The sequence below is a fragment of the Zea mays genome, unplaced genomic scaffold (assembly GCF_902167145.1).
Source record: "Zea mays cultivar B73 unplaced genomic scaffold, Zm-B73-REFERENCE-NAM-5.0 scaffold_54, whole genome shotgun sequence".
NCBI lineage: Eukaryota > Viridiplantae > Streptophyta > Magnoliopsida > Poales > Poaceae > Zea > Zea mays.
The window spans coordinates 96,427-119,923 of NW_023367190.1; the positions used below are offsets into that span (position 1 = coordinate 96,427).

General features: G+C 43.3%; 1 protein-coding gene across 1 annotated transcript in view; it reads right to left on the reverse strand.

Annotated features, from left to right (window-relative positions):
* The window catches only part of LOC118475659 (DNA polymerase-like), a 53,267-nt gene that overhangs the window by 14,660 nt on the left and 15,110 nt on the right, over positions 1-23,497 (reverse strand). Inside the window, exon 1 of the mRNA XM_035963911.1 lies at positions 1-23,497. This exon is cut by the window's left edge and continues 14,660 nt beyond it; it is cut by the window's right edge and continues 15,110 nt beyond it. Within this exon, the coding sequence (XP_035819804.1) occupies positions 8,511-11,246 (2,736 nt within the window). The 5' untranslated portion in view covers positions 11,247-23,497 and the 3' untranslated portion in view covers positions 1-8,510.

Below are 23,497 nucleotides of genomic sequence, written 5' to 3' on the forward strand. Positions count from 1 at the left end.
TCCCTGAGGTGGATAAGCCCGACGACTCAGCAGCAGTGCGGAATTGAGTTTCTGGTCCGGTGGATCTGATCTATTCTATTCTGGGGCAATACATACCAAAAGGTTCGAAAGAAGGAAGGCGCAGTATATAACCAACCCGCCCATAGCCGGTCTAACTGCTGAGAGAGAAAAGTGCTTTTCTTTCCCTAAGAGTCCTCGAGTACACACAGCTATTGCTGATCCTTTGCGAGATCAGGATGAGACCCTTCAGAATTTCTAATCAATCCATGTTAGGTCAACATCGAGACAGAGCATCTCAGTTGGCTCTGTCAAGGAAGTGAAACAGGCATTCCTAGGTTGAGGTTACCATAGGATTGACCCTCAGTCAGGCCTCCGATTCCAAGGAGTTGATTCAGCAAGTTCCCCGTGCTACCCCGCGGGAAGTCTAATCGGATCAATCGGTGGTTCCGTAATGAGTAGTCGAATACACATTGAGGGGGCCTTGCCTCCTCCTTCCCGCCCACACCTTCATTCTTTTCCTCCTCTGATCTTAGAAAGCCAAGAGACTTGAATTTAAGGCTTCAACAGTTATAATTATACGAATTCTACATACTAATTCGAATTAGCCAATAAATTAGCTATCATCTTTTCAATATAAATTATTGCAATATCAATGAATTGCAAAAATGCAATATTCAATAAGTAAAAAACAATACTCTGAAATAACCTACTAAAAAAAAGGATATTATTAAACACTAATAAGAAAATAAGATTTGATTTCTATTCATCTTAATGTTTCTTATTATTATATATGCCCCTTTGTTTAGGGGATTCTATGTCTAATTATTCCAAAAATTGGATTGATTGATACGAGTTGATTTCCTGTTACGATGGATGGAAGAAAGAATGGATAGTCCAATAGCTGCTTCAGCAGCCGCAAGGGCTATAACAAAAATGGCGAAAATGTAGTTGTGGAAGTAGTCTTGCCCACTTTGCCTTACGCTCATAGAGATCTATAAGTATCCCTCTTGTCTAAGTAGGTAAGTACGCTCTGCCCAGTACTTTGGCATTAAAGCCTGAGTCCTTTGACCTTCTTTCTTGAATGTTCTGGAATCCCAAAGTTAGAATTGAATGCAAAGAAAGAAAGTGAATTCCAAGTGAATCACGAAAGAAGCAAAGCCGTAACTCGCTTCCGCCGGCAAGTAGGCATGAAAAGTAAACAATGGTGACCCCTCTTGCATCTCCTCCTTCAAAACCCTATCCTCGATCAATGGTATTGGAATTTGAGCCCAGACAAAGCTTTTCTCCTCAGGAATTTCATTAATGAATTTTATTATCTTGATAGACCGATGAGCTATAATGTCTCTGGGTAGGGGGGCCCGCCTGGATCTATGATCGTCAATATTGGGGTGCTATCATAAGGTGGTTAGATCTCAACCAAGTAAAGGGCGCCCCTGAGGACGTAGACTTAAACTAGGGGGCTGAGATTGTCTGCTGAGAAGCTCTGGAATGATAGAGAAGGCAAAGGATGCTAGTACTGGACGAGTAGTAAGAAAAAAGAGTTCCTGCTGTCCAACTACCCGATTCGTTAAAGTAGCACTGGTAAATGCGTAGATAGCTGTCCAACTAGTCTATTCGAGAAAGTAAATAGCAACGGAGACATACTACTAGCACAGGTCGCGGGAAGGAAACCCGGGGGAGGAGGATGAGATAGCTTGGTGGGTTTGTTTGTAACAACTAGCAATACTCGTTCGGTTTCAAAAGTAGAGCTATAAGACCGGGTAAGCAATAGGAAAGAAATGTAGTTGTAGTATAGTACTGTACAACACAACTAGCACAGGAAAACTATTCGAATCGCTTGTAACAGCAAGCCCGGAGCTAGCCTAAAAGAATTCCATATCTGAGCGTTCTAGTCATTCCTGCGAAACTAGAAGCTACTACTCGTTCCAAGGGTGGAGGAGAAGTATCCGTCTTGTTCTTACGCCGACGATGTCTGGTTTATATTTCATAATAGAAGAGGTGGATTGGATAGTTTATATCATGGAGAAATGTGCCTATCTCTCGATCAAATAGTAATCGGATTGTAAGAAAGAAGTTATGGTAGTTTTGACTTAGGGGCCTACTGCCTATTAAGAACCTGGAGTGAACCTTATTTATTTTTGGGGAGAAATGACTCTTGTGAATTGTAGAAGCAATAGCATGTACAAAGCTAGGTTGATCTACAAAGATAAAGAAGAAATAGACCTACCTTTCCAACTATCTTTTGAAAACACTAAGCAGGGATCAAAGCACTATTAATAGGTCCTCCTGAAGTAATCCTTAACAGTTGTGAAATAATGGCTTTTCTAACCAACAGGTCTATTGTTTCAGCCAGTAATCCAACCAACAACTGAAGTTTTTCCCATCCCAAGTCTAAAGATAGAGATGAACCCTCTGCTGTTCAAGATTGGCTTAGTGTTAAATCATCCACTGCTCTCTTTCCTCTTGTTTTTGGTGAATTATCAGTGTGCAGATGAATTCAATCCACTGCTATTGAAGAAGCTTTTGGAGGCATATCCTCTCTTGTCTTGTCGGACTAAGAGCTCTTGTCTCTTTCTTTTCCCACGGTAACTAGAGATTGAATAATAGAAGCCAGATTCAATATCATAAGAAAATAGAGATTGTAGCGTAGAGTCAGGCTATCCCATGTTAGCAATAACAGCTTTGGGATCTTTCCTGTTAATGATGAATAGCTTGCCTCAACAGATAATCAGAATTCTTTCTATTCGCGGTATAACAACCGGAAAACGAATCGATCTAGATGCCCCACTCTTGCCTTGAAGGAATTGAATCATCAACTGACTTACTTGAGGAATAAATCAGCTGCTTTCGATTCTTGTCTATCGGATTCTATTGAGAAGAAGGGACAACCATCCATCCTCCCCGATAACGATAAGTGGTTGTCTACTTCCTTGAAGCCCTACTTCCCTAGAGAATTTATTTAAGCAAGTATTGGCGTAGGAGGTGCGAAACCACGGCAATGCAATGACAGATAGGGTTTTTGGAAAGCGGGTAAGGAGGCAGGTAAGTATTAGTCGGTGGATAGCTGTTTTGGAAGAACACTCGGATTAGGGGGAACCCCAAGCGCGAGCGAGGAAGTAAGAAAGTAAGAAGCTAGCAAGGGTTGTCAAACCAGCTAAGGATGTAGCTGTCATCAACCAGAAGCAAGTAAAGACGGGAAGCCCTCTACTCTAGTATTTCGCTTAGGAGGGGATGCCACCTCGGAGAGCAAGCCTGGTCTTGCAAATGAATTGAAATGAAGTAGTTGTTTATTTAAAAGCAAGGAAAGATAGCAGTTAAGGAATATCGGATCGGGTTGCTCGGGGAACAGGATCTTAATGATCAAAGAAGTGATTCAAAGAAAAGTGCCGGTAATGTAATGGTACTCCGCGCCATGGCTCTGGTACTTAGGAATGATTGGGTTGTCCCTTCACTCAGAAGATAGGGTTGTTTCTTGCTTTGGTTGAATCAACCCTTCACTCGGGCTAGACTCCTTCCTATTGATTCCCTTCTTCTATAGACAGACCCCCGGCTAGGGCAGCAGCGTTTTAAAGAAATACGAACAGTTTGGTTTTCAGTGAGCCCGCTTCTTATTCTTAGTGATAGGTTTCTAAAGTATCTATCGCTATGTGCCCCTCCCCGGAAAAAAACAAATAGGCTCGGGCAATTATCAGCTTAGGGACAGCAAGCGGATAGTAGATCTGGCTCCATCCCTTGAATCCGCTGTAACTGATAGAATCTTGTACGAGAGACCCGCAAATAAATAGGGAAACCCGCTTAAAACGCTTTTTAAGTAGAAGCTGAGCCATTACCTGCTAGCATATCTCCCCACCAGGACTCCCCCCAAAGCAAAGCTAAACCCGTTCTTTAATTCAATACCTAGAGACCCGAAAGCTCCAGTCCAAGTTGAGGCGCAGTAGGAGGGATTTCTGTCACCATTATTTATGGACCACGTAAACATACTTTTTTAGTTTAGATTCTTATGCTGGACCTGCAGCCCTAGCCTGGGACACCACTGTGCGACATAAAGATCGGATCAAGTTATGATTTTCTCATTAAGAAAGAGTACCCGAGAAGAATAGATATGATCCGGAAACACTCTTATTCGACGAGGCGTAGAGCGTTTTACTTTCTTCTTTACAATTTCCTTAATGCGCATGAATGAGAGATTACAGCACTTAGTATGAGCATATCGGCCTAGCTTCTTAGCCATAAGAATAGTTCTACCTACCAAGTCAACCCTACTCTTGCCCACAAGAAATTATTATTAGATACTCAATTCTTCATTGACTAGCCCCCCCAAGCAATTACCTATGCCCTCCCTAGCTTATCCATAAGATAAGAAGAGACATATCTGAATAGATAGTATTAGACCACTTCTCACAAGCCCAGTCATACATAAAGGAGGATTTCTTATAGGCAAAAAGAAAACACATCTATATCGGCGTCAAGAGTTACCCAAGTCCGAAGTAATGCGTCTTTCTATCTAGTCCAACATGCTTACCCAAGACCCAACTTCTTCACTACTTGACCTACTTTCTATAACTCCCAGACTCTGCTTATTATGCCCGAAGGAGCGTATTTAGACTGAATAAGTAAATAAGGCGCGGAGCGATAGAACATCTCTCAGTTCACTAAGGATGAAATACTCTTGCTAGCTTTCGATGAATGCCTCCAGTTTTGGAGTAGATATAGGCAAAATTTAGCAAGTAACATGGTTGCTGTCACAATTCCTTAATCTTCTCGGCTGGAATCTACAATGGGCTACGTACGCCCTTGTTTTTGAATCACGGAAATGCAGAGGTTTTAATTAGTGCTTACCTGCAGTCCACCCTTTCTTTGAACCTTGTAAATGATCGAATTTACAGATATGAACTGAGTGCCATTTGATGAGTAAGATCGAACAAGGGAGAGGGATATGGAAAGGATGAAGTAATGAAAGAGGAAGTCATTGCTAGTAGTAACGACTTGTCACGATCCATTGGTTCATATAGAATCCATGTCCTAGGTCTATCAAAAAACATTCTTTTCGCTAAGCGTATATAATAAAATAGAGTGAAAGGGTCCACCCCGAAACCAAGGGGGTACTAACTAACAGCTGAGTCCTCTCCGAACCGCAGGAGATAGTTGCCCATCATACGGCTCACCAACTTCACTTGCCTCTAAGGGGGGGCTCGCTCCGGGCAGGTTCGGATCACTTACTATACACGGCCCTACGAAGGGGTTAGGAGCGTTTTCAAGATGATTCTTTCTTTGTCGAGACGAAAAAGGAACCCATCTTTTCGATTGAAAAATGTGAGTCTGTTTTGCCCACTTTATCCATCCCCCTCTATAAAAATGATAAAAAAGGCATTTTAAATGCTTCTTATTCCCGTGTTTGATCTTATCCATCTCTGCCCCGCTTCCATGTGGGCAGAGACCCCTGTAGAGAATGAAGAGGAGCCAAGGATCTTACTCTCAAGAGTGCTTCGATAGGCTCCACTCTCTCCCCTGAATAAGTCAGGCTCCGTTAGCCTGGGCTGAGATGGGGATAACGAGTCGACGATTGAAGCCCCCAACGTTCTGCCAGACACTGGACAGGGGTAAGCTCTGTAAATGTGTAGAGCCAAGTGTAGTGTGGTGTAGTAGTAGGCACTTCTAGGCCCCTTCCCGGCTACTGGATCACTCCAGTGCTTCGGGTACTACGGACCCTCTGCCATCCATTGCAGCAGAGCCGTTTCATGAGCGGGGGGGCTAAGCGCAGTTCTTTGAATCAAAGGTTTCATGAAATCAAAATCGATTCTTTTTTAGATATCTGGATAGATGGATGGATCTATCTTTCTATTCAGATATCTTTTGCAATCAGCCCCAAATCCTTGATTTGGCCAGGAAACAAAGCACTGCTTTGGGCCCAGGAAGCGAAGCTGCTTCTCCTCCACACTTCTTTATTTCTCCGTGCCCCTTCCGCCTTCGCGCGCCATTGGCGCTTTGCTCTCCTCTTATTTCTTCATTGGAGGGTTCGGATGGACTTCGCCGTTCTTTCCCAACGAAAATGGAAAGGGCTGTATCACATCGAGATGTCGATTCGTTTTCCGCCCCAAATGAGATGGGGAATTAGTCACCTCTGTCCCTTCATCTTTATGAAAGGAATCGAGGCCCGGCTCGCGTCGTTCCAACAACCGACGGGGAGCACCCCAGTATACGATCGCGCGCAGTAACTGGGAGTCCTATTACACCTAAGGCCAACTTCCATTCACCAAACCCAGGTTCATCTCGTGTAGTGATTGTGGACTCGTACAAGGATATGGAGTCGACGGTTGATGTATCAGACTCGACCCTGTCTTTCGTAGCATGCATTCCCATCTGTGTTGCAACTGATTCGGTAAGCTACGTGTCCGGTGCACGGAAAACAGCCTTCGGTCTCCCAACCTTACTCATGGCAACCTTCCGGCCGCCCAACGACCTATAACGCTAGTCACTACTCCCACTGGGGCTAGGAAGTAAGCCCCACAACCCAAAGCGGCGAAGAACAAATAGAATTTGCTACAAAAGCCGGCTAACGGGGGTATTCCTGCGTATGAGAACATTGTAATGGAGAAGGTCATAGCCAAAATAGGATTCGTTTTGGCTAGAGCGCCCAAATCCGCTATATATTTGACACGGGTTTGCCGTAATGCTGGAACTATGGCGAATGCATCTATCGTCATTGATGCATAAATAAATATACCAATTAGTAGTGATTGAATTCCTTCTATGGTTCCACATGAGAAACCAGTACGAATATAACCTACATGTCCAATCGAACTATGAGCTAGAGGTCTTTTTACTTTCGTTTGGGCCATGGCGGCCAGTGCTCCTAAGATCATAGAAGCAATGCTGCAGAAAAAGAAGATTTGTTGTAATGTACCCCCATAGGAAGCAACAATAGAAACACGTGACATATTTGCAGAAATAGAGATTTTAGGCGCAATAGAAAGGAATGCTGTCACCGGGGTGGGTGAACCCTCATAGATATCAGGTGCCCACATATATAGAGTCAAAAGAGAGATTGAGTCCGAGGGGTTATTACTGGCCGACAACAATGACAAAGCTCTTATCCTTTATGAGGATGGCTGCCTTGAGGTGTGGAATTCAGAAGACATTTGATCATGGTATCCCTATTGTAAGAATACCCGCGAAGGTAAAGCTAGGTAGTAATTAGGTTCTAGGTAGAGTGAAGGCTCAAGCTAGGTTTCTTTTGTTCGCCATATCAGGTTGGCTTTAAGGCTGATAGCGATAGCGGGGAACTAGGGAGGTATGTTATTAGGTATTCCAAAGCTGAGGTGGTTGGACGATAACAAATAATGCAGTTTTCCTTCATCCCCCCGGAGGGCGAGCTCGGATTCATAAAGGGAAGGGATTGGTATCCTAGGTTGAATACATAGAATAAAAGGTGAAGAAAGGATAGAGTGATTGTAAGGAAAGGAATTGATACTATAGAACGTAAAAGAAATGTGCATTTTATTGAATGTATAGCCTACAAAGTGAGATCCTTGAAAGGAAGAGTAATACCAAGGAATGGATTCCGTATCTGGACAAGAGGGAGTTAGACTCTCTTTAAAGAGAAAATGATCATCAAGCGACGTTGAAGAGATAATGCTATTATACCTCGTGAGGACGGCTTAACCCTATTCCCTCAAGCAAGACTTAGTACAGCTAATGAATTAGTAACGAATAAAAGGTTGAGTGGGTGTTGGTGGTAGTACGTCCACACTAAAAGAGTATAGTTGCACAATTATCAACCACCTATTTTTGATCGTTCTATATCAATATTGATACTATATCAACATATAAGTCGGAATTCAAGTATCCACACTCAAGAAATAAAAAGAAAGCTAATCTTTGTTTCATGATGGATAGCTACTCTCGATAGAAGGGTAGAGGGAGGTAGCTAAGGTTGGTATTACGAGGAAGGTTGCTATTATTAGATAGAATTTTTTTAACTATATATCATATTCTTAACTAGGCTAACGCGGTAAAGGCAAAGGTTTGATAAAAGTAGACACAATAGTAGGGGAAAGATGTACTTCAATGAATTTATCTCCGTAATGTACAGTACATCCTTGAAGAAGGGAGAGTGCTGAAATAGATGCACCCAAGGCCTCACCCTTAATCTTTTCATCCAGTATGATAGGAGTACTCGGCTAGTATGATAGGTCTACTCGGCAGATAGGAAAGCCTACCTCGCAGAAGATATCTACCATGATGCTACTCGGCTCTTAGAGGGGCGATCGATCTTTTTTCCAACTCGCTACTCTTCACCAGCAAGGAGATTAGCTCTTCGCTTCAGCCCTCTGAACTTATACCCAACTATAGGACTGTAGAAATCAAAATGATGGGTAGGGGGAGGCCTAGTGATGGTAGATGTGGTTAGGGTTGTACCGCAGGAGTGTACCCTCGATGGTGGATAGATCTCCAGCTTTTCTTACTGGATTTTGTTTTGATTGATCTTGCGGGTTATCTTATCTATCTATTTATTCAGCTTTCTTATCAGGGTTGTCAGACTTCTTCTTAGAAGCTTTCTTCTTACTAGAATCTTTGATATTCTGTGTACCAGATTTCATCTGTTCAGATTTAGCGAGTTCTACTCGGAGATCCTCATTCTGCTCCAGCAAGCTCTTAATTAGCTTATAGGATGTGGGATTCAAACTATTAACATCCCCATCTCCTACATGAATAGGTTTAGTTCCAACCCATTTACCATACCGGTCAAAAACGAAGTCTCGCTTCTTACTTTCTATACCCATAGTGATACGCGCTGTTTTCTTTTCCACCAGCAGCTTATGCCAGTTCCTACTGAACTTTAGTTCGTATTCGAAAGTATGCTTGAGATGAGGGTCATCTAGCTGGTTTATGAACCACTTCTCATTAGCCATTATTTTTCCAGCACCTTTATGCTTCACGATCTGCTCATCTCTTACCGTCTGTAACATGTAGGACTTGGGAGCTAGGAAGACCCCTTTAGTAACATCGTGTTCTAGCTTGAAAGCACCTAATTTGGTCGCAGATACTTCATCAGCGGGAAGAGGGTGCTTAACAACAATAGAATCCGTATCAGTATAGTAGCAATCCTCCCTTGCTATATATGGATACATATGTATCCTCGCATAGGCTGTGACGGCTGCTGAGATTTGCACTGCTGCATTAGCCGGGGGTTTTTCGCGTTTTCGCTGTAATTCAGCACTTCTTTTATTTTTGTAGGTTATGAGGAACCTATCAGCACATAGTTCTTCGCTATGCATAAATCCTTCATGCTCCATAGGGAATTTGAGTGCTTCTTCTTTATTAAGAATTAAGGTGGTAGTGCTTTCAGGGTTAATACCAAACCTGCCGTAGAGACTATTCATAGTGGTCTTGTGAATAAAATCTAAAGCTTTCTCCCCTCTAGCCTTTGCTTCAAGCCTTCTTCGGTAGATATCATTCACAAAATCCTTGAATGGTGATTCCATTCTGTCAAACAGATAGCCGCAGATTGGGTAGACCTTGTAACCGATACTTACAGCATACTTTAGCTCCTCAGAAAAATAGACACCTATAAACCTACCAGTTGGAAATATGAGCGTACCGTCACTCTGTTTATAAGGTAGAAATGGCTTGTGCATGTCAGCAGGGCATATTATGAACGCTTTAATGAAACCAAACATATCCTTCAGCTCAATCTTGGTTTTCTTTAACCCAAGATTATTTTTCCATCTAGGCTTGCCCGCTGGCATCTCTGATAACATAGAATAGGGGTATAGAGAATTCACATCGTAATACTTCAAATGTTCCCCCGTAGGTAGATATACATCTGTATGACCGCCGTAGTATCCACTCCTAATGAATTGTTCTTCATTGTCGTTTAGGATGTAGATCCTATTCTTTTCACTATCGTTTATGTATTTACGCCTAAAGATGGAGAGGGCCAGTGAAGATATTGTTAATCGATTAAGTATGTCGACCTGATACAAATCATAATAGATAGCTTTTGCTTCGAGCATAACAGCGCCTAGTAGCATAATATCTTGTTTTAGGTAAGATAAGTAATCGTCCTTATATATCCCCAGATTGTCGAGCGAAACACTGTCGTGGTTGATAACACCCTTACCGTTTAGTTTAGGACAAAAACAACGGGCTAGTTCTTCTAATTTACCTTTAAAAAGGTGGTATGAGTCTTGGAACGACAATATGTTCTTTCGCCTGCCCTTGGGGGATACTGTATAGACACTTATCTTGTAAATAATACGGTTTCGAACCAAGGGTTCTACTACCAAACCCCTGTGTTCCATTGTTAAATGCCTTAGTATAAAAAGACCATCGAACTGACCTAAATTATGAAAGTATACTACCAAACATGTTCTTGCTGATCTGGCTTCTTTGATCAACCTGTTCATCATAACTGTGAGCATCTTTGTACTCATTGACTTAAAATCTTCGTATAGTATTTTGTAGTCATCAGCATAGAACATTATAATTTTATTTTCATCTAATCCCTTATCCGTATCAATCGTCATATACCCCCCTGCGTAGGGGACGTGTGTATTGTATTCGTCGTTTTCTCCTAATTTATAGGGAATCGTTTCTAGATCGGCCACTATGAATTTCGTTTTGTTCTTTATCACTTGATTTTCTTTTGTTATATAGCAATTATAGCGAGCTACTTTATGCTGGTTTTTGGGCGTCATAGGTTTTTTAAAATTAGTGATTTCGCAATACTTATAGAAAACATTCTTTAAAGAATTATCAGATTCTTCTTTAGTAGGAAGTCGTACTACATCTAAACACCCATCGGTATAACAACTTATCATGATAGCCAGGACCTCAGAATCGCCGTAGTTTTCTGCAAACACCTTGACTGCTTTATAGATTTCCTGGAAAATGAACTCCTTAGGAATTAGCGTACCGTCCGCATATGTAAGCCTAATGGCTGTGGTTATGGTAATATTAGCTATATCGTCGTCTGTTTTTAATCTAAGTTGAAGGGTGAACTTGGCCCCACCCTGGATTTGCGGATAGGCATGCATATTCATGAGCTCCATATAGGCTATACTAAGCGTCTCAGTGCTAGCAGGTGTCGGGTATGGTTCCTTGAACTCCTGTACAGCAGTGATTTGTCGTTCATACAAACGGTAAGATCTGGATCTTCCTCTGTAGTACTTTTGTAACTCGTTCAGATATCCACGGAAAGTATTGCCATTTTGTAGAGTAGAGCAGTCATTTTTCAATTCCATTTTCAGAGCCTCTTCCCTGGCGAATCTTTCACTCTACCCCCTCTGACTAAGACTATAGAATGTTCCTGCGAATTATGACCTTCGCCTGGAATGTGAGCAAATATATCATGTCGATTGCTCAACCGTACTTTTGCTATCTTACGTAGAGCTGAATTAGGTTTTTTCGGTGTTCTCGTCGAAACACGCAGGCATACTCCTTGCTTCTGGGGACATTGATCCGAAGCACGCCCGCCCCGTGTGCGTCTTTCACGACATGCTCTGGTCCCGGGTTTCTTCCTGTGGTCTTCTAGCGTTAGAAGAAGTCGTGTCCGTCCCGGACATCTGCAACGTCCTCTCACGCCTTTGGGGGGACAAACAAAGATCAGGAAAAGACGGACCGAACCCATTCGGTGACTTTCGCGGTCGCCCTCACTGAACCGACTTGGATCTGAACTACGATTCAGATCAAGTCTTACCGAAATTGGATTTCCTTTTCGTGCCATATGTCGCTTAGACTTTACTTTTGCCCCTTTCTGCCCTTTCCTCTATTTGTTCGATAGGGTCCTCGTTCTATTCTAATTCTAAACCCATTGTCGTCCACAGTTTCCTTGTCGACGCGAAGGGGCAAGCAGCCCCCAAACAAAGTCTGAGATCAGAACTCATACCGCGGTTGTGGCCGCATGCAAGTTCTTCAATATTTAGAGAGTATGTGTTAGTACGAGATCGCGCTATCAACTTATTTAATCTTTCTCGATGAAGCAAGAAAACGGATGCGCCTAGCGCTAGTTGCTCAATCCGTTGCTTGTTTGGTTGATTAGGACAAAATTGTATCCCTTAGGAACCGTACATGCACCTTTGTTTGGATGCCGATTGAATATTGTTACAATACGAAATACTTGAAGGCCACACGCAATTGACTCACCTACATTTTATGCTCCCACCTTTTTGTAGACTCAGCTTCTGCCTCTGGGGAAGCACTCACATTATGATCGAATTACAATGTGCAGGTTTTGTGACCACCACTGATGCTTGCTGTGGGCTGGGCAAGTATGGAGGCCTATTCTATTCATGTGTGTTCTTCCACGGATGGCGTGCTGCGACGCATCGAGCCATGTCGGGTGCAATTCATCTAACTAACTCCACCTTCCTCCTACGGGTCTGCAGTCAAAAGAGTTGTTCAGTCATATGGTATGTATACATAAATCTGCTTTTCACTCTTCTGCAATGGGATTCGGACATGATCCAATCGACCTTCCTCTACTTGTTGATGGCCTGTACTGTAAAGAAGAGCCCAGCGGATGGAAGCTGTTGAGTGGAGCTTCACCTGGCTGGATAAAAGCACTCTACCTAGGCTTGTAATAACTAGTACTTTCTATAATGCTTGGTTCCAACTAATAATACATCATGGTACCTTATATTCTTTAACTACTAACGGAACTGAGATAGGCCTGCCTGGGTAAAGAATAAGAAAAAACGTTCCGGTAATAGAGATTGCCTTTAGCAGGAAGATGAGTAGATCGCTCACCTGGAACTTCTTAGCCCTCTTTCCTTTAGAAGAAAAACCTTTGTGAATGCTCGCCCTGGACCAAGGCTGGCTATAGGCGGATCGCCCAACCGATCATAATCATAGGTTCAACCACACCAGAAAAGTGTTTATACATTTGGAAGACTTACTACACTGGAACCTAGATATCAACTAAACTAGGAAGTAGAAGCTAGGGCAGAGCCGTTTGTTTACCAAACGAACTTATCGCCGTGCTCGTGGGCTATGCTTCAAGTGCGGGGAACTACCCTGTATGCGGTCCATGTACCCTCGCCTGCGGCTCCTGTGCTCATGGTCCCGTTTTTTCTCTTCGCTTCGCCAAAAAGAAAGGAAGAGAAGAGGTCGGAAAGATCACACACAGTACGAAAGCAAGCATAAACCAAACGAAAACCGATGTAGCGAGAAAGAGGGCACCGTCCTTCCTTTTTGGAGCCAAGGGAGCCTTTGGCCTATCTGTCAGTATGTTGTGCATTCTCTCACTTCCAAAATAGCATATAATGGATGTCATGTACCAGCTATCTCTGAAAAGGTAGAAGGGCCCTTTAGGGACAGCAAGAGTTGCTTAGTGCTCAATAGTGCTTGCAAAGAACGTTCAAGATAGCTGACTGACTGAGCTACTTCCGTAATAGGGGTCCTTTCTTTTCAAATCCGACCCACCCCCATCGATTTTAAAATATGCATTGAGAAAGAGCTTACCGGTAAATACCCTATCCCCTGTCTGAACTCTTGGAAGAACTTAGACTTGGGCACTTGTAACATGGTTGGAGGCATAGACTTGGAGTCCAAACGCCATTCCCTAAAACCTTATGAGTAGCTTACTATCCTGCCTGGGTACTTCGCAAGTCCTGCTGCTATCCAATTAGGCTGGCTTCATTACGTAGAGCGGATCCACCCATACATAATAGGAGTACTCTTAAAGTAAGACCTTTAGAGCCTATATATAGTATAGCTTAGTAGCGGCCGGCTGTTCAATTTGAGAAAGGCCCATCTCCTGATTGTCTCAAATCGAATAAAACTCTTTAGCAATTGGTCTGACAGAACGGATGGTAAGGTGGGGGACCCATACCTTTATTCTATTCCCGTGCTTAGAGCGAGTGAATGAAAAGCTACGCCTGCTGCTTGTGTTGATTGAAAAGAAACCTGTCTAATTGAATATGCTAGTAATCAATCGCTGCGCGCCTCTCATCATTTCCTGTGCTTCTGCTCGTATGCCAATAAGTAAGTTTAAGCTTTATGCATATGGCTCAAATCTCTTTGCTTTTATTTATCAATTAACAACTTCTTTTTAGCTCTGACATGGCCTAGAAAAAGGTGGTGTCAAAGCCTGGAATGCTTGGAAATCTCATTATTGGCAAAGCAGATGCATACATAGTTAGGGTCAAAGAGTTATTGAAGAAGTCATCATGTGATCGATTGACCAGGAAATAACCTTATTTGGACTTAGAAGCTACTGGTGCGGAAGAAGGAAGCGTAGCTGAGTCATTCCTTATATCGAATCTTATTACCAGCTTTCATAGTGAGCAAAGCACCCGGCGCAGTACAAGGCTAAGATGTAAGTAGGTGCACAGTACCCTCACGCAATAGCATTTAGTGGAGCTATTAAAAAGTAGATGGAGTATGCTTTTCCGAAGAAGAGTGATCCTGGGTAAAGGCAAAGTGTGTCAAGCAGGAATATCGTTTTTGGATCCATGCATAAGTTGGCGAAGATGGTCTAACTTAAGACTTTTCAACCTGAGCATGCGTGCTGTGGATTTGATGTGGAAAGAAGGAAGAAAAGGTTGGATAGCTCTATAATTAATAAGAATCTCAAGTGAAAGGGATCTATCCTGTTGCAGTGAAGGTTATTAAAAAATAGCTTGAACAGAAGTTCGGTATTCAAATAACATACCGAAATAAAAACTTTGGCAAGGAAACTAATTAGCAATGTGGGGGATATATGGCTTAAAGTGGGATGATTCTCTCATAGAAGTAGGGGCAGGAGGAGATAATGAGTCTCAATCCAGGCAGTGTTGTGGACGTCAGCGGTAGAGATAAACTCAAAGACAAAGGATGAGATTTGCATCCATTAGCCAACATTTCCAACGCTTTCTTATTGCTCTTGGTGCCTAACTCGCAGACATTAATTGGTGTACTCTCTGCATTTCACCTCAAAGTAAAATGGAAGGGTCTTCTTTCCGTTCCGCTGCGAACGCAGTTTCTGGATTTTGAGCTTGCTTTTGCTCTTATGGAAAATGAGAGGATGAATGGTAATGCTTTTTTAGAGCATAGCATGAAGCAATAGGGATGAAGGAGGGTCTTGTTCGTAATCCATGCAAAAAGGCTTAGTAGAAGCAGTGAAAAAGGTGCACACATCGGACGCTTTAGTAGCCTGCCTTTTACCACTTACTATACCACACCACAAGTACACACAGGTACTGGCCTTAATCTTTGTCATTAAGTCCGCACACCCTTCAATTTTCCATAGTATGCTACGATAGGTTCTTCTTGTAGTAGGTAGAGCAAGCAATTCTTCACTGAAACTAGGGAGAGGGCGAATAAACGACCGAACTACCATCTATCATAAGGAAAGTACCAGGGCAAGGGACTTGAATCTCATTTTGCTGGATAACTCTTTCCAAAGCTGCAAGAAAGGTAAAGAATGAAAACAAATACTTTAAAGAATACAAGCCTTAGCCTAGTTTCAAAGAAGAAGTTTGTTCCGTCTTATCTTCTATGAAGGCGGGTAGGGCTCTTTTCACATTACCAGTGGAGTTTCTCTTTATTCGACCCAGACTTTGAAGCTAAGGAAACACCTTCTAGTTTCAAAATGTATATATTAACTGGTCCCTATTCAAATAGAAAGTTTGACCTCAACCCTATTATAATCATGCTACTACACCATGGCTAGCATCCCTATGACAATGACCAGTTCGTGCCCATTCTAGCCATGCCCGTGCCAGAGACGGATCATACCCTATTGACTTAGGCTGAGCGAAGCTTTCTTCTTATGCTGTGTCATAGCCTATGGGAAAGGCCAGTTGCCCACTAGCATAACTATCCTACGCACGATTTTGAGTTGTCTGCTCTAATATTCGCACTGAAGATCTGTGGGTGCCGACTTTTCAAAATCACCAGACAATAAAAGAAAAATGCATCAGGAATGAAATCTGACACAGCGTGGCTGGAACTAATTAAACATTACGATCTCGTCAAGGATTATGCAGCTAAGGAGTGGTGGCTGAGGCAGTGGAAAGAGAAAAGCCAATATGGCGTGGTGACGAGTGAGGTGCAACTCTTGAAATAGATGCAGCAGATTTGTGCCTTGGTAAGAAGAATTAGTGGACAAACTGACAACGAGAGAGGGGGGACCGAGCCAACGAGGAAGAGCACTGTTCTTATGCTAAAATCCATTATGGTACATACACCGGGGCAGGATACCCGATAGGCATAGGCAAGGTGGAAGAGATCAAATAAGACATTGAGAAAAGGATGCAAAAAAGAAAAGAACGAAGTTGCAAGAAAGAGAGAAAAGAGCATACTATAGACTCCGCGAATACAAGTCAGTAGACTCAGCGATTACAAGTCAGTATTTGTCTCACCGTACGTCTTCTTCACCCCGACTTGCTTCTTTCTGCTCTTTTCATTCAAATAAGCTCTTCCCACAACCTTTCATTGCCATTTGTCTTCGAATCCTCTTCGGCAACGCTGGGCCGGTCGAAGGGCGCTTCCAGCTCGTTAAAGCAACCACAGGAGAAGAACCACAAGGAACGGCACTACAGGTATGGTACGAACCATGCTCTAAGATTGATAAACTACATCATCCAAGACTTCAATACGAATCCATAGGTGAGGAGAGCAAGCCAATGAAGTCAGCCCATTAGCTAGATTGGCAATAAGCATTACAGGAGTCAGTCTGTCCAGTATGTAAGCCATGAGTCTACTACTTAAGCCTATGCAGTCTGTCCAGTATGCCTCATGCTGTAGTATGTCCGATATGTCATGTAAGCCATGGAGTGTATGGACTAAGTAAAAGCAATGGGCTAGGATTGGGACTGCCTACCTTCTACAACCATTCCTACAGGACACCAACTATGCTGCCTAGGGCTATCATGAACACAAGGACAGAGTGAGGATTTGATTCACCTTAATCGCTACGCGCCTTGATTAATGATATTTAATTCATCCTTTCTATATGATATTGAAAGAGTCTAGTGGGTGAGAAAGATCAAGTAAAATAAAACTCCAAGACTTCAATACGAGTCCTATAAACAATAAAGGGACAGTTAAAGAGAACAGACTAAACAGTAGCGGAAGGTAGTCCATTACAGATGCCGCAGTGCCTTTATTAATTATAAAAGCAGTTATGACTAAACAGATGTCACAGTAGCCCAAGCCATAGGCCCTTACTTAATATAATATAATAGGCTTTCTTATCCACGGAAGAAAATGTGTGGTACTGGATGTGGCCTCCCTAATATTTGAATCGCATCATCCCCGGTGCCATGATCTATCACTTCCTTCGCAGTTTTCTTCTCCTCAACGAATGATAAAATAGGATCACCTCTTGCACCAAAGCAACACACTAATAGGTAGTCTCATCATAGGTCTAATCTTGCCCCACTTTCACTAAGGGAGAAGAATCAAAGGCTTTGACTTAGGCACTGCTGGCCCGTACGGAAGTGCTGCGAGCAGAAGTGAAATGAATGGGCAACGAGTCCAGATGTATGAATTCCCTAAATGGATGGAGACGATATTCTTCAACAACAAGATGAAGAAGGAAAAGCCGAAGTAGATGACCTATGAATGGGGGAAAACCTACAGATGAAAAGCAGGATATAAGTTTGTTTGATAGTAAGCTAAGCTCGTAGGAGCCGCAAGAGGCCATGTTGGAGGAGCTAAGAGCACTTGAAAAGAATCAAACTTGGGATCTTGTCAAACTCCCTAAGACAGCCTGCTACGAGCCCACTATTTGCACTACACTACTAGTTATCTCACTTGAAACCCTTTGGAAAGGACCCACAAATAGCAAGAACCATAGGGCGGAAAGGGGCAAAAGTAAAGTAAAGTTGTGGCAGAGAGTATGACCACACATAGTTTTTTTCCTGGGTGGGGGGTTAGGTATCCCCTTTCCTATCTGTCTTACTTTCATGTCCTGGCTTTCTATTTGCAAATTCCTAGTAGGCCAGTGTCCCTTTCAAATTGGTTACGGGGGCCTACCTCTTTCATAAAGCTGGAGTCTTTCCCAAGCACGCTTAATGGGGCAGGGATACGGTTTTCTAACCAGTTGTTTACCAGAAAGTATAAGTTTCTACTTTTTGACCATCCCCGCTTAGCGCCCTTCGCTTCTTTGCAATGGCTTTCGTTCTAAGCACTAGGCTAAAAAGAAGCTTCTTCCTCTGTGAAAATAAGTCAGATTTAGTTGAGATTCGGCTTTGCCTTAGCTTGGCCAACAGTCCATCCGCTTTCAGTATTGATGAAGAACGCAGGTACCCTATAAGCAGAAGTACAAGCCAACGCCGAGAAGATAGGAATCAGTAAGAAGTCGTACAAGCATAGCATGAAGCAATAGGGATGAAGGAGGGATAAGATAAGACTCAAGAGCTATAAGCTAACCTTGGGGTTCCTTATAAGCATAAGCACTTGTCTTCTTTCTAACATCACCAGGTGTCAAGCCACCCGGTTCTCTTCCTCTATCCTTCTGTACGAGTTATCCGGTGCTTAGGCTTGGATTCCTCCCACCTGAGCATTCTACTTCCCCCTATTGGCTTACAACTCTCGCCCTCTAGTTACATACTATCTTCTTACTGTGGATCACCATCTTGTTAGGCATTCCACGAATTCCAAATTTCTTTAATGCGACTCAAAAATTATTGCGATAAGTTAGACCTGCTGGGAGGAGATTACCTCTGAGAAACTTCTCATTTTTCTTGGTGGGACAGGGTTGCTTGTCTCTTTTACAGATAGTGGGGGCATCAAAGTTAGGATTCCTTTAAAGATGTGGGGGAAAAGTATTAGCACTGGTAGACTGGTCCAGGAGTTTAGGGGTGGCCTTAACCGTCTCACAATGGCAAACTTCCTCAAGCTACTCAATGAACACGTTGAGGCCTACCTACGCACTTCTTTCCAATATCCTCTATCTAAAAATCAAGTCGTTACGCATTTCTCGCTTCCACAAGGACGAAAAAATAGGACGATTACGGAACTTTTTCTGTCCCCAACTTTTCCCACATTTATTCGTTTACTTTTTCGTATCACTAATTCAGGAAAGTCCCTCTATGGACTGATGTTCTCCGTTTTACGGATCCAAAAGTGGGTAACGCATTGCGATCTCTAGATTTTATGGCTGATGCTTATAATATGCCCGCTGCAGAAGCGAAACCTGTTGCCATCGTCATTTCAATCACAATTAAGGGAGACCGAACGGGTTCAAGGCATTGGGCAGAATGAACGCTTTTTCCTCTCCTTTATCCTTGGATTTCTACCCTTAACCAGTACGACGATAGGAAAGATAAGTTGATAAGCGAACTCAGAAAAGGATCAATTCCAGAAGAAGAGACCTCGACTCTGAGTTTAGTAGAGTATAGTCCACGGTGAACGAACGAGTCCCTAGGATAAGTTAAATTGGTAGGTCGAGCTAAGCCAGATGATTAGTAATCAAGATTAGACCAAAACAACTACCGGGGAAATCCTCAACGTGATAAAATACTATTTCATTGAGATGAAAGATGCAAATGGCAAGTCCTCAATGTGGACGATCCCCAGATATACTTCTGCTCTTCTGGGAAATTAGATGGCAAATAAGCATTCGTCAGGAAGGAGGGACGGACTTTGCTTTGGCGGGATCAGGAATTTCCAAATCCTACTCTTTATCACCTTAGATTATATATAATGAAGAAGAAAGGAGTGATTCCTCGAGTAGATTTATGTTTCTGCTGAATGAATAAATATGAGATGGAGGGTCACACTTACGATGGCACGCACCGCACTTCGAGAGGAAGGGGTCTTCGGTTCGCATTCTTTTCATCGTCGACAACGCGCTAGTTTGCGAAAAATCCCTTGCCTTGCTTCTTAGGAGGAGAGGAGTACGCATCCCGTGCCAACTACATAATGCCTGATGGCCAAACAAGGCTTCTGACTACGAAAGACACCACCCCAGCAGGGAAAGGCGTGAAGCGTAAAAAGCAGCTAATCTGGAAGTCCGGTAGTAATCGAAGTAATCCGTCAAGGCGAGCCAAAGAAGGAACCGAGAAATCTGAGAATTGGCAATCCAGAAGTGGGTGTCGGAAAAGAAGAGACAAGACTTTCCCTCATTCATTCCTTAGATTAGGACGGGGAAGCTTCCTAGAGAGTAGTTAACCCGGGTTAGCTTTGATGGACTACTTACTGGCGCACGGTATTCATATGAGAAAAGGTTGTTCGTGGATAACAGTTGTATTTCTTTACTTGACCCGTACTTCCTTCCCTTAACCTGATCCAGCTAGTCTTTCCTAAGAGATAGGAAGCCGAGAAACTAAACAGGGGATAGCTATCGAGAGAAGCATCGAAAGTATAGAACCCCGGAGCGAGGGGAAGGTCGGATCCTTGACCGAGAGGAGGCCATCCCGAGTTGGTAAGAGGTTGGAAAAGAGGAAAGCAGCTACCCGACCGCGCTAGTTGCTCAATCCGTGGCTTGTGATACTAAAGAAACCAAGCAAGAAAACGGATGCTATGCTAGTTAGCGCTACGAGCAATCAAACGGATATGCTCAAAGGAAAGAACGGACATTTCTACGAGTGAACTCTTCATTCAATAAACAAAGCATGATTGGAGCAAGCTGCCTTGACCAATATACTGGACCATCTGAGAAGAAAGGGGTGATTCCTACTATGACACCAGATAATCCACCAGAGAATAGTCAATCCTAAACTAGATAAAGCCGAGTATGCGAGGAAGCCTAGGTAGCTGTTTGATCGGAGGAAGCACGGCGGAAGGAGGCGGCTAGAACATTCCCTCAAGGAAGAAGCCATATGTTGTCTTACCATGAGCTGTATCCATTGGTCAAAATGGAAATCATTGGTTATTAGTTCGGAAAAGAGTATCAGTCCCGGATAAATCCACTTAAGAAGCTGCTTCTTTTGCTGGGAGCAAGGAACGAACAAGAAAGGTCTTGAGCTGCCAAGAAGAATTCAAAGCGTAGGGTGCACTGCACCCTGGCGGCTACTCTGGTTAATCGCATTACGGTGATCGTTCTTTCCTTCTGGTCTCGTATCCATGCCCATGCTTTCTTCTTTGCGCACTGTTCGTTATGTCCTTAGCCTCCGCTTTGCAATCATTAAATGAACTAGTACACTCAATCGCTGGTTCGACATCTGCCTTCCCTTCTCTGGAGCAGTTATGTAGATAGGAGTGGTAGGAATCAGCGAGCATGTTGCCATTCGAGGTAGTCCAACCTTCCTATTAATTAGAATTCTGGGTAACCCTATCGTTGATTGACGGATCGGAGGGACTAAACTGTTCCCTTTCCTTGCGGTTATCTATTTCCTGTTCGTGCTGCGCCATCAGATTAATCGTATCGTGATCCTGGTATCGCTCGAGCATCTCTTTCTGATGAAACCTTTGCCCTTGCTTTCTCCACTACACCTGGTAACGCACAGTGCTTCTTTCTTCGATCTATCCAAGGGAGGCTTATTCCTTTAAGCAGAGTATCCAGTTCGGCATTCCCCTTTTCTTTCTGATCGTGGTCCTTCTCCTTTATCCGAATCCGAGTGACTTCCTATTCGAAAAGAAACAACTACTGTCACTCAAGAAAGCAGATCAAGAAAGCTGAGCCATAACTTCACCTCCAACCCAACCCTATGCTAAAGAAGGTGCAAGAAAAGCTTATGCTGGTGCAAGAACTTACCCTCTCTACGAAAGAGACCTTGCCACAGCCCACTTCCTCGGACGAGTTATATTCCTTTTTTGCTATTACCCCACTCTCTGCTTCTTCTATATCTGATGATACCTTAGCCGAGGACGAAAACGACTACGACGAAGAAAAACGAATGAAGGCCGATTTCCTTTTCCCGGTGGTGGGTACCTCGACTCCAATAACAAAAGAAGAACAGTCTCCCGTACTGCCAATCTACACTACACGAAGAAGGGAGGAAAGCCGTTGATTGATTGCAGCCTCGGTTCAAATCTCTTGTCTGTTCTCTAGTCTCTAGCAGCAAGGAATGATTGCCCCGGCCCACGCTTGGAATAATAGGGTTGCCTACTTGAATGCTGGACACACTTTTTCTGATCTGCTGGCAGCCGAATTGGAAACAAGGTCAGATATCAAGAGATCCAATCTTAGGCTGTATCAAACTTCCGACTTCATGAACTCCCCTTCCACCTATCAAGGTCCAAAGGACCGATATCAGCTCCCATCCCATCCCGACAAACAGAAATGATCTCATTCATTCACATCTGGTACCAATACCAATCAATGTGTCAGTTCACTCAATGCGAGTAGAATACGAAAGACAGAACAGGGACCTGGCCAATGGATAAGAAATGGGTAGATTCACACCGGCCTCAAAGAGTTGTCAGTCCCTTTCGAGTAAGCAGCCTAGCCGGCGATTGTGACAGAACTCGGCTAAGAGGTCAATGCTAAGAAGCAGTCAACTCAATTCAAGTCAAGGTGCCGGGATAGCCACTATTTATCCGGCCAGTGGAATAGCTTTCCACCGAGCCCCAAGCAAGTAAGTAATTCGCTTTCCTCCGTTCGTGTAAGCACTCATGCTTCCACTTCACTCCAGAAAGGAAGCTAAGCTCATTTCTGCCATAGAAACAAACTCATTTCGGGGCGGGGTTCTTCCCTAATTGGATGCTGAACCAAGCAAGAAAACTTAGGATGTGCTAGACTCGCGATAGTGAGTAAGAGGAAAGCGTTAGCGCAACTGCTTTCCAGCTAGAAAACATCATTTCAAGCACTGGCCTTCCTAAAATACGGACTAGAACTCATCTCATCCATTCCCAAGGCTAGCTCTGTTTTGGTGCGGGTCTAGTAGACAGTTCCCTCTCGTGGTTTCATACATCCATAGATTTGCATTCAGGATATCATCCGTGGGTACAGGAAAGGTTGACTTCTCTCCTTCCATCAAGTCCAGAAGCAAGGTCAATCAAGTGCAGGATCAGCAGGAGCGCGCCCATTCACTAATCGAAATCGTCTTTTCTAACGATTTATGGTATGGCCCGAGACCAGAAAAAGAGTAGGAATGATAGATTCCGCTTCCAAAACAAGGGTTCATGAGCCTGTTTCAGATGATTCCTGTGTTCGATTCGAAAGGTGACGGGCCTATTCCGTCCAATGACCACAAATACAATCGTACTTTTGATTCTCTTAAAGCACTGAAGAAGCACTGAAGTCTATGGCACGCTTTGGTTGAGCTGGCCTTGGTTCTCACATGAATCACGTAAGCAGATTTGACCTCTGGAAACCACAATATGGATTTCGAAAACTGCATTTCCCCGTGATTTTAGGCATCACTCTTGCCCTCTATGGACGGTACGAGGAAAAGAAGAAAGTGTGTTTCGTTTTGCACAATCAATGGACTTCAACCGATTCTTCAGTTGGCTAAGAAGAAGGCAGCCAACAGGATGGGAAACTTAAAATGGATAATGCCCCGGCAGGCTCGGCACTCATGCTTTCAGGCAGGCGCGGAGTTCATCCCACTATACTAGACTAGGTTCGCGAGCCCTGTCCGATTGGACGATAAATCTTATTTTTTCATAGTTTCTTTCGAAA